Below are 12,553 nucleotides of genomic sequence, written 5' to 3' on the forward strand. Positions count from 1 at the left end.
TTGTTTGAAGGCCAGAAGAGGGGTTCAGAAAATATTTCTTTCAGGATGTGGTACCCATAGAGTATGGCTTTAATGCTATCTCATATGGGTTCCAGTGCGGGATGGTAGGTGACAACTACGGGTGTGTAGTCAGAGGGGGTTTTATTTCTGTTTTGAAGCAGGTTCTCTTGGGGTATTTGGGTAGTCCGTTCCACGATGCAATCTACTTCTCTAGTGGAGTGTCCTTGTTTGGTGAAAGCGGTTTTAAGCGTGTTAAGGTTTACATCCCACTGTAGCACTTAGTGAAGAGCTTCTCCCATCAGTGTAGGTACTCCACCTCCCGAGAGGGGTAGCTATGGTGACAGGAGAAGCCCTCCCATCAACATAGTACTGTTTACACTGGGGGTGAGGTTGGGATAACTACGTTAGGTATAAATTGATAGTGTAGTCCAAGCCTCAGTATCCAGGGTCTCCACAATTAAGGTCAGGAGGTCCAGGAAGGCTTTAGAATCATCTAGCCAGGGTGGGGGCTGGTGTCTCTTCCTTCTCTGGTGGTGAGGAGGATTCCTTGGGGGATGACGGTGCTCACTGTTGTCTCTCTATCATCTCCTGTTCCTGTGGGCCCACCTCTCATTCCACTGTGGATGGACTAGTCAGCGAAGCCATCAACAAGCATGATCCATTCCTTTTTCTGCATGTAGGAGAGGCTAAACTACTCCTTCACATGTGGGAGGATGGTCCACAGTAAGGTCAATACAGCCAAACAAGGTGGCATATTTATGGGTATTGACCAGGTTGGGGCTGGTTGGCCCATGCCACTCCAGAGCTGGTTGAGGTGGTGCTCTGAATTTGGGCTCCCCAATATCCTCCTTGAGGTCATTCTCCAATGGCAGGGAAGAAAGATCTCTGTTCAATGTCAGCGAGAAGGGATACATCGGCAACAGACAGGAGGAATATATCTCCTCACTGAAAGACAGTACTGAAGGACTGAATGGTGTAGTATCATAGAATCATAGGATAGGATAGGATAGGAACATCCTATCATAGGATAGGAACATCTGCAGATGTCTGACCACAGGAGTGCCAAGCAATGAACTGACATTATGATAATAAGTTGAGATTGTTAATATACCAACATACAGGAGCAGGGCAACCCAACTTTAGTAGGGTGAGGAAATACAAATAATAAAGAGGGAAGAAACCCCTACTGAATATGCATTAGGCATACTGGCATCAGCATAACATATCATAAAAATTGTATTCCAGCCTGTGTGCTTGAGGAGGAAACAGGGCCCAGGGCCGGCTCCAGGCACCAGCAGAGGAAGCACGTGCCTGGGGCGGCACATGCTAAGGGGTGGCATTCCATCCATTCTTGGGGCGGCACAGTCCGGGAGGCCTTTTTTTTTTATTTTTGCTTCGGCAGTTCAGGCACTTGGGGGCAGCAAAAATGGTAAAGCCGGCCCTGGGAGGGAAAGATGTAACCCTTGGGAGGTGCCGGGATGATGGCCACTGGCGATGGTGATGAGGAAGATGATGGTGATGAAGAAGACAATGGCTAACATTTCAGGTTATGCTGCAAGGGATGATGTAAGTGTGCGGATATTTAGATGTACATTCTGTATCTCTACCTACCTTGCTGGGTAAGAGTGTTTGTGACTTGCTAAATGTATTAATAAAACTATTGCAAATACAGAAAGGTTCCTAAAGTGTGACCATGCACACTGGGGTTCCCACTGAACAGTGATTTTAATAATACTGGGCCTGATCTTGGGACAAGAACCTGTCAAACCTCAAAGTGACAACTGGGAATTCTTAAGTAATCAATATAATTAATACACAATCATAGATTAGGTAACATCCCTTGATAAGCAAGTCAAACAGATTGCCTGCCCAAAGGTAGAGGACAGGCTGGTTGGGTAAAACTAGATCCAGATCTTCTCTTTCTGGAATAATCTTGATGATGTGGATGATACGGTGTCTGTCTGAAGTTACCTTATGGGCCCTTTAATGCCTGCTGGCTGTCAGGGCCAAGTCACAGGCAGCCTGCGTTCACTGGTCAGCTGCTAAATTGCAGTTAGGAGATGAGTTGGACATGAGCCAGGTCAGAATGCCAGGAAATCAGGGTCAGGAACTAACTTGCAGGCAGATTGCAGGATCAGGGTCAAGCTGGGTCAGAATATCAGAAAGTCGGAGTCAGGCACAAGTTGCAGATGGCAGGCGAATAGCAGAGTTGGGGTTAGAAACACAGAATCATAGAACCATAGGGTTAGAAGGGACCACAAAGATCATCTGTAATCCCTACCAAGATGCAGGATATACGGCGTCTAAACCATCCAAGACAGATGGCTATCCAGCCTCTTTTTGAAAACCTCCAGTGAAGGAGATTCCACAAGCTCCCTAGGAAGTCTGTTCCATCGTCCTACTGTTCTTAGAGGTAGGAACAGAGGTGAAAGTAAGCTGGTACGCCCCGGTATGCCACCTCAGCTTCCCCAGGTGGCAATTTAAAGGGCCTGGGGCTCCCAGCAGCAGCTGGAGCCCTTTAAATTGCCACCAGAGCCTCACTGCCTCTACTGCCCTGGGCCCTTTAAATAGCTGCTGGAGCCCAGCTGCTGCTGCTACCTCAGAGCTCCAGCGGCTATTTAAAGGGCCCGGGGTGGTAGAGGCAGGGGAGGTAGCAGCGGCAGCTGGGGCTCCGGCAGCGGTTTAAAGCCCGGGGTGGTAGCAGTGGCCGAGCCCTGGGCCCTTTAAACTGCTGCCGGAGCCCCTTACCGGTACAGGTCAGGCCAGAGCTGGCTTTGACCCCTGCATCCCTGCCCCTTCCGCCTGAGGCCCCGCCCCTTCTGGGGGCCAGAGCCGGCCCCAGCCCAGCCCCTACTTTCACCCCGGGTAGGAAGTTTTCCCTGATATTCAATCTAAATCATAGAATCATAGAATCTCAGGATTGGAAGGGACCTCAGGAGGTCATCTAGTCCAACCCCCTGCTCAAAGCAGGACCAAACCCAACTAAATCATCCCAGCCAGGGCTTTGTCAAGCCTGACCTTAAAAACCTCTAAGGAAGGAGATTCCACTACCTCCCTAGGTAACCCATTCCAGTTCTTCACCACCCTACTAGTGAAAAAGTTTTTCCTAATATCCAACCTAAACCTCCCCCTCTGCAACTTGAGACCATTACTCCTTGTTCTGTCATCTTCTACCACTGAGAAAAGTCTAGATCCATCCTCTTTGGAACCCTCTTTCAGGTAGTTGAAAGCAGCTATCAAATCCCCCCTCATTCTTCTCTTCTGCAGACTAAACAATCCCAGTTCCCTCAGCCTCTCTTCATAAGTCATGTGCTCCAGCCCCCTAATCATTTTTGTTGCCCTCCGCTGGACTCTCTCCAATTTATCCACATCCTTCTTGTAGTGTGGGGCCCAAAACTGGACACAGTACTCCAAATGAGGCCTCACCAGTGCTGAGTAGAGGGGAATGATCACATCCCTCGATCTGCTGGAAATGCCCCTACTTATACAACCCAAAATGCCATTAGCCTTCTTGGCAACAAGGGCACACTGTTGACTCATATTCAGCTTTTCGTCCACCGTAACCCCTAGGTCCTTTTCTGCAGAACTGCTGCCCAGCCATTCGGTCCCTAGTCTGTAGCAGTGCATGGGATTCTTCCGTCCTAAGTGCAGGACTCTGCACTTCTCCTTGTTGAACCTCATCATATTTCTTTTGGCCCAATCCTCTAATTTGTCTAGGTCCCTTTGTATCCTATCCCTACCCTCCAGCATATCAACCACTCCTCCTAGTTTAGTGTAATCTGCAAACTTGCTAAGGGTGCAGTCCACACCATCCTCCAGATCGTTAATGAAGATATTGAATAAAACCGGCCCCAGAACCGACCCTTGGGGCACTCCACTTGATACTGGCTGCCAACTAGACATGGAACCATTGATCACTACCCGTTGAGCCCGACCATCTAGCCAGTTTTCTATCCACCTTACCGTCCATTCATCCAGCCCAAACTTCTTTAACTTGCTGGCAAGAATATTGTGGGAGACTGTATCAAAAGCTTTGCTAAAGTCCAGAAATAGCACATCCGCTGCTTTCCCCTCATCCACAGAGCCGGTTATCTCATCATAGTAAGATGAGGCCCTGAAATATAAACTCTTGTGTCAGAGGCCTAGTCTGAGGCCTGAAGCCTGAACCAAAGAACTTCCAGGCACTGCTAAGCAAAAGCTGGGCTGTGAGCCAGAGGCAGGCCTCACTCACAGAAATTGGCGAGAAGAGGGTTGTTAGAAGCAGGTGTGTTCACACATAAGGGCTAATAAGAGGAACTTGTGCCAAGATGGCACCTGGACAGCCTGATACAAGGACACTCCATAGACATAACAAGGAACAGGATGTAGTGTACTTAGATTTCCAGAAAGCCTTTGACAAAGTCCCTCACCAAAGGCTCTTACGTAAATTAAGCTGTCATGGGATAAAAGGGAAGGTCCTTTCATGTATTGAGAACTGGTTAAAAGACAGGGAACAAAGGGTAGGAATTAATGGGAAATTCTCAGAATGGAGAGGGGTAACTAGTGGTGTTCCCAAAGGGTCAGTCCTCGGACCAATCCTATTCAACTTATTCATAAATGACCTGGAGAAAGGGGTAAAGAGTGAGGTGGCAAAGTTTGCAGATGATACTAAACTGCTCAAGATAGTTAAGACCGAAGCATACTGTGAAGAACTTCAAAAAGATCTCACAAAACTACGTGATTGGGCAACAAAATGGCAAATGAAATTTAATGTGGATAAATGTAAAGTAATGCACATTGGAAAAAATAACCCCAACTATACATACAATATGATGGGGGCTAATTTAGCTACAATGAATCAGGAAAAAGATCTTGGAGTCATCGTGGATAGTTCTCTGAAGATGTCCACGCAGTGTGCAGAGGCGGTTAAAAAAGCAACCAGGATGTTAGGAATCGTTAAAAAGGGGATAGAGAATAAGACTGAGAATATATTATTGCCCTTATATAAATCGATGGTACACCCACATCTCGAATACTGCGTACAGATGTGGTTTCCTCATCTCAAAAAAGATATACTGGCATTAGAAAAGGTTCAGAAAAGGGCAACTAAAATGATTAGGGGTTTGGAGAGGGTCCCATATGAGGAAAGATTAAAGAGGCTAGGACTCTTCAGCTTGGAAAAGAGGAGACTAAGGGGGATATGATAGAGGTATATAAAATCATGAGTGATGTGGAGAAAGTGGATAAGGAAAAGTTATTTACTTATTCCCATAATATAAGAACTAGGGGTCACCAAATGAAATTAATAGGCAGCAGGTTTAAAACAAATAAAAGGACGTTCTTCTTCACTCAGCGCACAGTCAACTTGTGGAACTCCTTACCTGAGGTGGTTGTGAAGGCTAGGACTATAACAGCGTTTAAAAGAGAACTGGATAAATCCATGGTGGTTAAGTCCATAAATGGCTATTAGCCAGGATGGGTAAGGAATGGTGTCCCTAGCCTCTGTTTGTCAGAGGACGGAGATGGATGGCAGGAGAGAGATCACTTGATCATTGCCTGTTAGGTTCACTCCCTCTGGGGCACCTGGCATTGGCCACTGTCGGTAGACAGGATACTGGGCTAGATGGATCTTTGGTCTGACCCGGTACGGCCGTTCTTATGTTCTTAACAGGCAGGTGCATCTTAAAGACAGGACAGCACGATGGATAGATCTGTATGTCTGGAACAACATGATCAAAAGGGAGACAGCACCCTAATGAGCTAAGAGGCTGTACCTCAATACGTCAGGAGGGATGAGTAATCTGCCCTGTAACTGTATAAAAGTAGGTCCCGGAGCACCCAGCCTAGGGGGCAGTGGAAAGTCCCGTCACTGACTGAGCTGTGTCCATTGCCAGGGGGCACATATTTGTAGTATGTCCTGTAGAGTCTATAGGAAACTATTACTGTGCTTCGTTTGACAATAAACCTGGCTCGGGTTCCTTCGTACCTTACTAGAGTCTATGGTCTTTGGGGGTTCTCTCGGGGTTTGCTGTGTCAGCTATCTGCGCAGAGCCGGGGCAGCAAACAGAGGGAACACGCACGCAGCCAACTGTTATAATCATCGAACAAGAGCAGAGCACCACACCGGTAGCTACTGACAACAAATGGGGCCAACTGATTAACTTTCTTGGCTTCATCACAGGCATTGGTACTGGGATCGTGGCAGGTCCATTGTTTTGCCCAACTGTTTAAGGGTTTTTTCCTTGGAGAAACATCCCATGTCTTCCCCCTGGGAGTTCCTCTCAGTCTTGGAGCAAGGTGTATGCTTGGACAGGCTACATCAGTGGGCGTCCAGTTTATAAGTGGATGCAGTGCCAGCTTTACTCGCTGAGTTGGGGCAGTCAGTAAGAAAGCCAAAGTTCTCAGCACCAGATTTACCAATGCCAAGTCTGTCAATGCCAAGGTGCATAGCGCCAAGCTCTTAAGAGGCAGTTGACATCCTCAGTGTCAATTCTGCCCGTGTCCTCTTTGCCTTATTTCCACTGCCTGATCCTGGAGTTCGAAGAGTACTCAAGGGATCACTGGTCGATGTTAATTTAACCATCCTCATTCTGGTCATAATCATCACATCTGGGGCCAAAGTGACCTGTATGGACTGCTCAAGTAGATGTAGCTTGAGCCATGCATTCCTAGACTTGCAGGTCCTAGTGGAGAAGTTCTTGCACACAAAGGAATTATTCAGGATGTGACTCTCTCCTAAGCAAGAGAGGCATTGGCTTGTCTGTCCATGAAAGGGATTAGTTCATTGCAGGACAGGCAGGGTTTGAACTCTGTCACAAGGCATGGGAGCTGGCAAGGAGCACTTTACTTTGGAGAACACATTTGATTATAAGAATTCTTCACTAAGCACCTTAAAAGATCTGTCTTAAAGTGTCTGAAGAGAGTTGCAGGTCAGAGATTTGCTAAAGCAGTAGGGGGATCTGAGGGGGGTTGTGGCTGCTCCACCCTTTACGCCATTGTGTGGGAGCTATTCAAAATATCTGATCTTCTGCACATGAGGCTTGTGCACACCTACAGTGGGACTACACTGACACATACTTGAAGAGCTAGTAACAGAGAAAAAGAAATGAGCTTAAGAAACCAGACAAACTTTAGTAAAGAGAGAGAAATTCCTGTGACAAATGTGTGAATTTTCTGTAATATTTCTGTAAACTATATGCATCTCCTCACTGCACTGGAGGCAGAGAGTTAACATGCTTCTCCTGGAACAGAGCAGGACGCATGAGAGGTTTGGATCCTGTAGCTGTCTGGGGTGGCAAGAATGAGCCATCATGAGCTGGCTGGAATTGGCACAAAGCAATGAAGGGTCCAGAAAAAAAAAATGGGAACCTCAATGACCAAACATGAATCCTTGACAGGAGGCTAGAGCTCAGAGGAAGCAGAGCAGGATGAAGCCCTGGTTCTACCAATATGGACTCTATCATAAGTCTGCCACTCTCATACTAACCCAAAGACTTTCTGTGCTCCAGGCGACAAATAAAGGTTACCTTGCTGGGGAAAGGCTGCCTGGTGTTGCTGCAGTTACTTAAAAGCATTGCACTCTGAAAGGAGAAATATCTCTTGCAGGAGTCTGGCTCAGCTAGACTCCCTGAAGAGAGCCACAGAGAAAGAGAGGTGAAGTCGTGGAAGCCATGGTCCTGCACCTGGAAAACACTGGGGATCCAAGGGGTCCAGCACAGTAAAGGGGTACTCCCAAGAGACTGGTTAAAGGCTAAGACACAGATCAGACTCTGGGAATCCATGACAGCCACCTAAGAACTGTAGAGGGATTTCAGGTAAAGAAATGTCTTTAGAGCAGTAGCTGTTCCAGCTGCTGCATTAGGGCATGTCTACACTACAAAATTAAATCGATGTACAGCCACCACAGTAATTAAAGTGGTGGTTCATGTCCACCTTCTGTCAGCTGTGCGCATTCTCACCAGGAGTGCTTCCACCAATTTAACTGTGTGGGGCACTGGGGGGCACTGACATCTGGAACTCCCCAGGGCTGACAGCCAACAGAAGATGTAGGTAACGCGTGTCCACACGGGCACTGTGTCACTCTAATTACATCTACCTACACCTCTCGCAGAGGTGGAGTTATTAGGTCGCTGTAGTGGGTGACTTATATTGGTGGGAGCTACATTTTAGTGTAGACGCTTACAGAGTTAGGTCAACATACGCTGCCCTAGGTCAACCAAACTCTGTAATGTAGACCAAGCCTTAAAGGCATAGGAAGAGGGAGGAAGGGAATCTAATTTAATGCTGGTGCTGAGCCCCAGGTGGAAGTTTAAGTTGCTACCTCCAATTTCAATGTCAACTTCAAAGCCTTAAAACCCACAAAACAACATGATAATATGTTTAGTCCATGAGTCAATGTCTACATTGACTATACTGAGCTTTAATTCTTAATTTTTTATCAGTAACCTTGTTAGTGAAATTCAGTGTTTACCTTTAGTTGATCCAGTTGAAGCTTGTTAGCATTTTCACACACAATGAGCACATTCTGTAGATCTACAGATGCTTCAATATACTGGAGGCAGAGCTGTTCCAGGCGCGAGAGCTTGAAATTCAGGGCTAGTTTGTACACATCCATGATAAGCAGTACATCCTGCACATGACCTGTACATCACAAAGGGAAACAGTGTCATCCCACAGCTCTAGAGAGCTTCTAATATAAGGTTCTTCAGAGATGTCCAGTGAGGTCAGAAATTTACTCAACCCAATTTCTGACGCCATCTCGAGTAATTAGGATAGCAGAACCAAGGGAGATTACCATTATGATCATCTACTCTGATCTCCTGTTTAACACAGGTCACAGAGCTTCCCCAGAATAGTTCCTAAGGGAGATTTTTAGGAAACCATCCCATCTTGATTTTAAAATGGTCACTGATTAATGGTTAATTACTCGGTTAAATATGTATGCCTTATTCCTGTCTGACTTTGTCTAGCTCAACTTGCAGCCATTGCACTGTGTTATACCTTTCTCTGGTAGACTGAAAAGTCCATTATTAAAATTTTTTCTCTATGTAAGTCTTATAGACTGTAATCAAGGCACTCCTTAACCTTCTCTTTGTTAAGATAAATAGAATGAGCTCCTTGACTCTGACTACATATCATGTTTTCAAATCCTTTAAGAATTCTTGTGGCTCTTCTCTGAACCCTCTTTGATTTTTCAATATCTTTCTTGAGCTGTGGACAACAGAACTGGACACAGAATTCCAGCAGCGGGTGCATCAGTGATAAATATAAAGATTTGCTCACAAATTGCTAATATTCAATTTTCATATTTTTTTTAAAAAGCCCTTGTGGGCCAGGTTTGGTTTGCAGAGTCCTCCTCCTGCTGTCCTACCTTTGCGTGGGTATTTTATTTTATCTGTGTACAGGAACTGCATGAGCACCTCAAAGGGTTGAGCTTCAGCTTCTCGGATTGTCACTTCCAGCAGGGGTTGCAGGCAGCACAGCTTGACATTGCCACAAATCCCCTCGTTCTGGGACAGTGCTTGTCCCTCTTCTTCAATCTCTTGCTTAGATTTCTAATGGGATAGAAAAACAGTAAACAAAGAAGCAAAGGTCTGGGTGTGTCCCTGGGACTGGGGTTGAGAAGGGCTGGTTTGCCAGGAACAAACTGTGTTTGTGGGCGTGCATTTGTGAGACTATGATGTGATACATGGGGCTTTGCATTGTACTTCCTGGAGATGTCCTGTGGAGTTGGGTCCCTTCATGCCCTGAACTGGTTTTGTGACATTTATCTTGAATTTCCCTGCATTTCAAAATAAAGAGAGCCTCAGCCATGGAGCTCAGCAATGAAGTATACCATTTTCCCTCCAAAGAGGTCCATAGGGTGCTGGAAAGTCTCCTCTGCACTCTGTACACAACTGCATGTACACTGGGCAAAGTGGCTGCAAGGCCTCCAAGTAAACTGCTCTGGTACAGCAGGCCCCCTTGACAGACACAGAGACAGCACCACAGCTTTGGATCCTCTGGCACAGGAGGCATCTCAGGCAGATCAGAGGCAGGGGAAGGTGTGGTTGAGACAGTCCTGCACCCTGATGATTCCCAGCTACCACAATGTCCATTAGGGCTAAGGCAGCAGGGGGTGCAAGTTAGTGCAGCCCTGGGATTGCTTTAACCAGCTTGCCTGGCCATTCTGTCCCTTATCAATCTCAGCATAACAGACGTACAAAGCCTACCCTCTCATCCTGGTGCTGACCTGGGAACCCAAAGTGCTACAGACAATCCAGACATTCTCAGACTGATCGTTTCACTTCCCTGCAGAAGCACTGGTCACACCAGAAGTGAGCACCTGGCTGAAGCTACTGGAAGCTCGTGGAATCTCCTTCACCAGAGGTGTCCAAAAGGAGGCTGGATAGCCATCTGTCTTGGATGGTTTAGACAGAACAAATCCTGCATCTTAGCAATGGGTTGGACTAGATGACCCTTGCGCTCCTTTCTAACCCTATTGTTTTATGATCTATGAAGCTCCTTGTGACAGGGCATACCTATCCCGCACCAGCTCTGTCATAAATATAAAGAAAAGGGTAGCATAAGATCCCTCCTTGGCAGCTGTACTGAATCGCTTTACCTATAAGGGGTTAAGTAGCTCAAATCACCTAGTTGGCACCTGACCAGAAGGACCAATGAGGAAAGAAGATATTTTCAAATCTGGAGACGGGGAAAGTGGGGGAGAGAATTTGTTTGTGGCTCTCTTTGTTTGTTCCGTTTCCGGATGGATGGAGAGACCAAGCAGGTACATCTCCTGAAAACAAACCTGGAATGATCCATCTAAAATTTCAGAAATTGTAAGTAAGGCAAGGAAATGCGGTAGGTTATCTTTTGTTTTGGCTTGTGAATTTTCCTATGCTACAAAGGTAGTTTTATTTCTGTTTTTGTAATTGTGAAGCTGAGGCCAGAGGGGAGTCCTCTGTGTTTTAGATATTTTTATTACCCGGTAAAGTTACCTTCCATCCTGATTTTGCAGGTGTGATTCTTTTACTTTTTTCTTTATAATAAAGTTCTTTTTTAATAACCTGATTGATTTTAGTGTCCTAAAAAAATAGTTACCTACCTTTTGTAATTGTTGTTCTTCGAGACATGTTGTTCACGTCCATTCCACATTAGGAGTGCACGCACTGCGTGCATGGACCTCAGAAACGTTTCCCTTAGTGGTTCCCATCAGGTCAGCAGGGGCGCCTCTACAGTGGCGCCTCTATGCTGGTGCATATATACCCCTGCCAACCTGACCCCCCTTCAGTTCCTTCTTGCCAGAGACTCCGACAGAGGGGAAGGAGGGTGGAAAGTGTAATGGACATGAACAACACATCTTGAAGAACAACAGTTACGAAAGATAGGTAACCATTTTTTCTTCTTTGAGTGCTTGTTCACGTCCATTCCACATTAGGTGACTCATAAGCTTACCATAGGAGGAGGGTAGGAGTCATGGAGCAATTGATTGAAGAACAGCCCTGCTGGTTGACTGTGTAGTGGGCTGTGAATGTGTGCACTAATGACCAGGTGGCTGCTTTACAGATCTCCTGGATTGGGACGTGAGCCAGGAAAGCTGTTGAGGACGCTTGTGCCCTCGTCGAGTGAGCCGTGATCGCCGGGGCTGGAACCTTGGCGAGTTCGTAGCACGTGCGGATTCAGTCCGCAATCCACGATGATATATGTGGTGCTGAGACCAGAAGCCCTTTCATTCTATCGACTATGGTGACAAACAACTGCATTGACTTGCGGAAAGGTTTAGTTTGCTCCAAATACAACGCCAGGGCCCTTCGGACATCCAGAGCGTGCAGGCTACGGTGACTCGGGTCCGTGTGTGGTTTAGGAAAGAGTACTGGCAAACAAATGTCCTGTCCCATATGAAATTGTGGGAAATCTTAGGAAGGAATTTAGGGCGTGGCCTGAGATGCACTTTGTCCTTATAAAAAATTGTATAAGGAGGTTCCGAGGTTAGGGCCCTCAACTCGGACACCCTCCTTGCCGACGTAATGGCCATCAGGACCGCCATCTTCCAGGAGAGGTGAAGGAGAGAGCAAGAGACCAGGGGCTTTCCATAAGCTTGGAAAGGACCAGATTAAGGTTCCAGGGAGGGACTGGCAGGCATGAGAGCACGCTCCTAGAACATTGAGGCCAAATTGTCTGTCAGGATTCACACCACAGGTGTGGCAGGAAAACCCCGCAGGCCAGCCAGACCACTCTGAGCAACTTGAATTTATGTGTAACGTTGTCTCCTCCAGGGTCCACATCCCCTGGGTCCGGAGATGTCCGAGGTGCATCCCCCAACTGAGGTCCGAAGCGTCCGACATTAGCGCAACAGATGGAGTGGGACTGTCAAACGGGACTCCTTCCAGGACCTTCTTGCAATCAGTCCACCAACACAGCAAGGTGAGAACCACCGGAGGAATGGTTATGGTGTTTTCCAGGTGGCCCCTGGATTGGGAATAGGTCTATGCCAGCCATTGCTGCAGGGGCCGCATGTGGAGCCTGGCATGGTAGACCATGTATGTGCAAGCTGCCATGTGGCCTAGTAGGCACAGGCACTCTGGCCATTGTC

General features: G+C 46.9%; 1 protein-coding gene across 6 annotated transcripts in view; it reads right to left on the minus strand.

Moving 5' to 3' along the window:
- Positions 1-12,553, minus strand: part of LZTR1 (leucine zipper like transcription regulator 1) — a 277,535-nt gene that overhangs the window by 74,980 nt on the left and 190,002 nt on the right. For all 6 annotated transcript variants that reach the window (XM_045017155.1, XM_045017157.1, XM_045017154.1 and 3 more), the window contains 2 exons: positions 9,350-9,533; positions 8,450-8,619 (listed from right to left, as the gene is read on the minus strand). In XM_045017155.1, the coding sequence (XP_044873090.1) occupies positions 8,450-8,619; positions 9,350-9,533 (354 nt within the window). The remainder of the gene's footprint in view (positions 1-8,449; positions 8,620-9,349; positions 9,534-12,553) is intronic.

Source organism: Mauremys mutica, chromosome 4 (assembly GCF_020497125.1).
Source record: "Mauremys mutica isolate MM-2020 ecotype Southern chromosome 4, ASM2049712v1, whole genome shotgun sequence".
NCBI classification, from domain to species: domain Eukaryota; kingdom Metazoa; phylum Chordata; order Testudines; family Geoemydidae; genus Mauremys; species Mauremys mutica.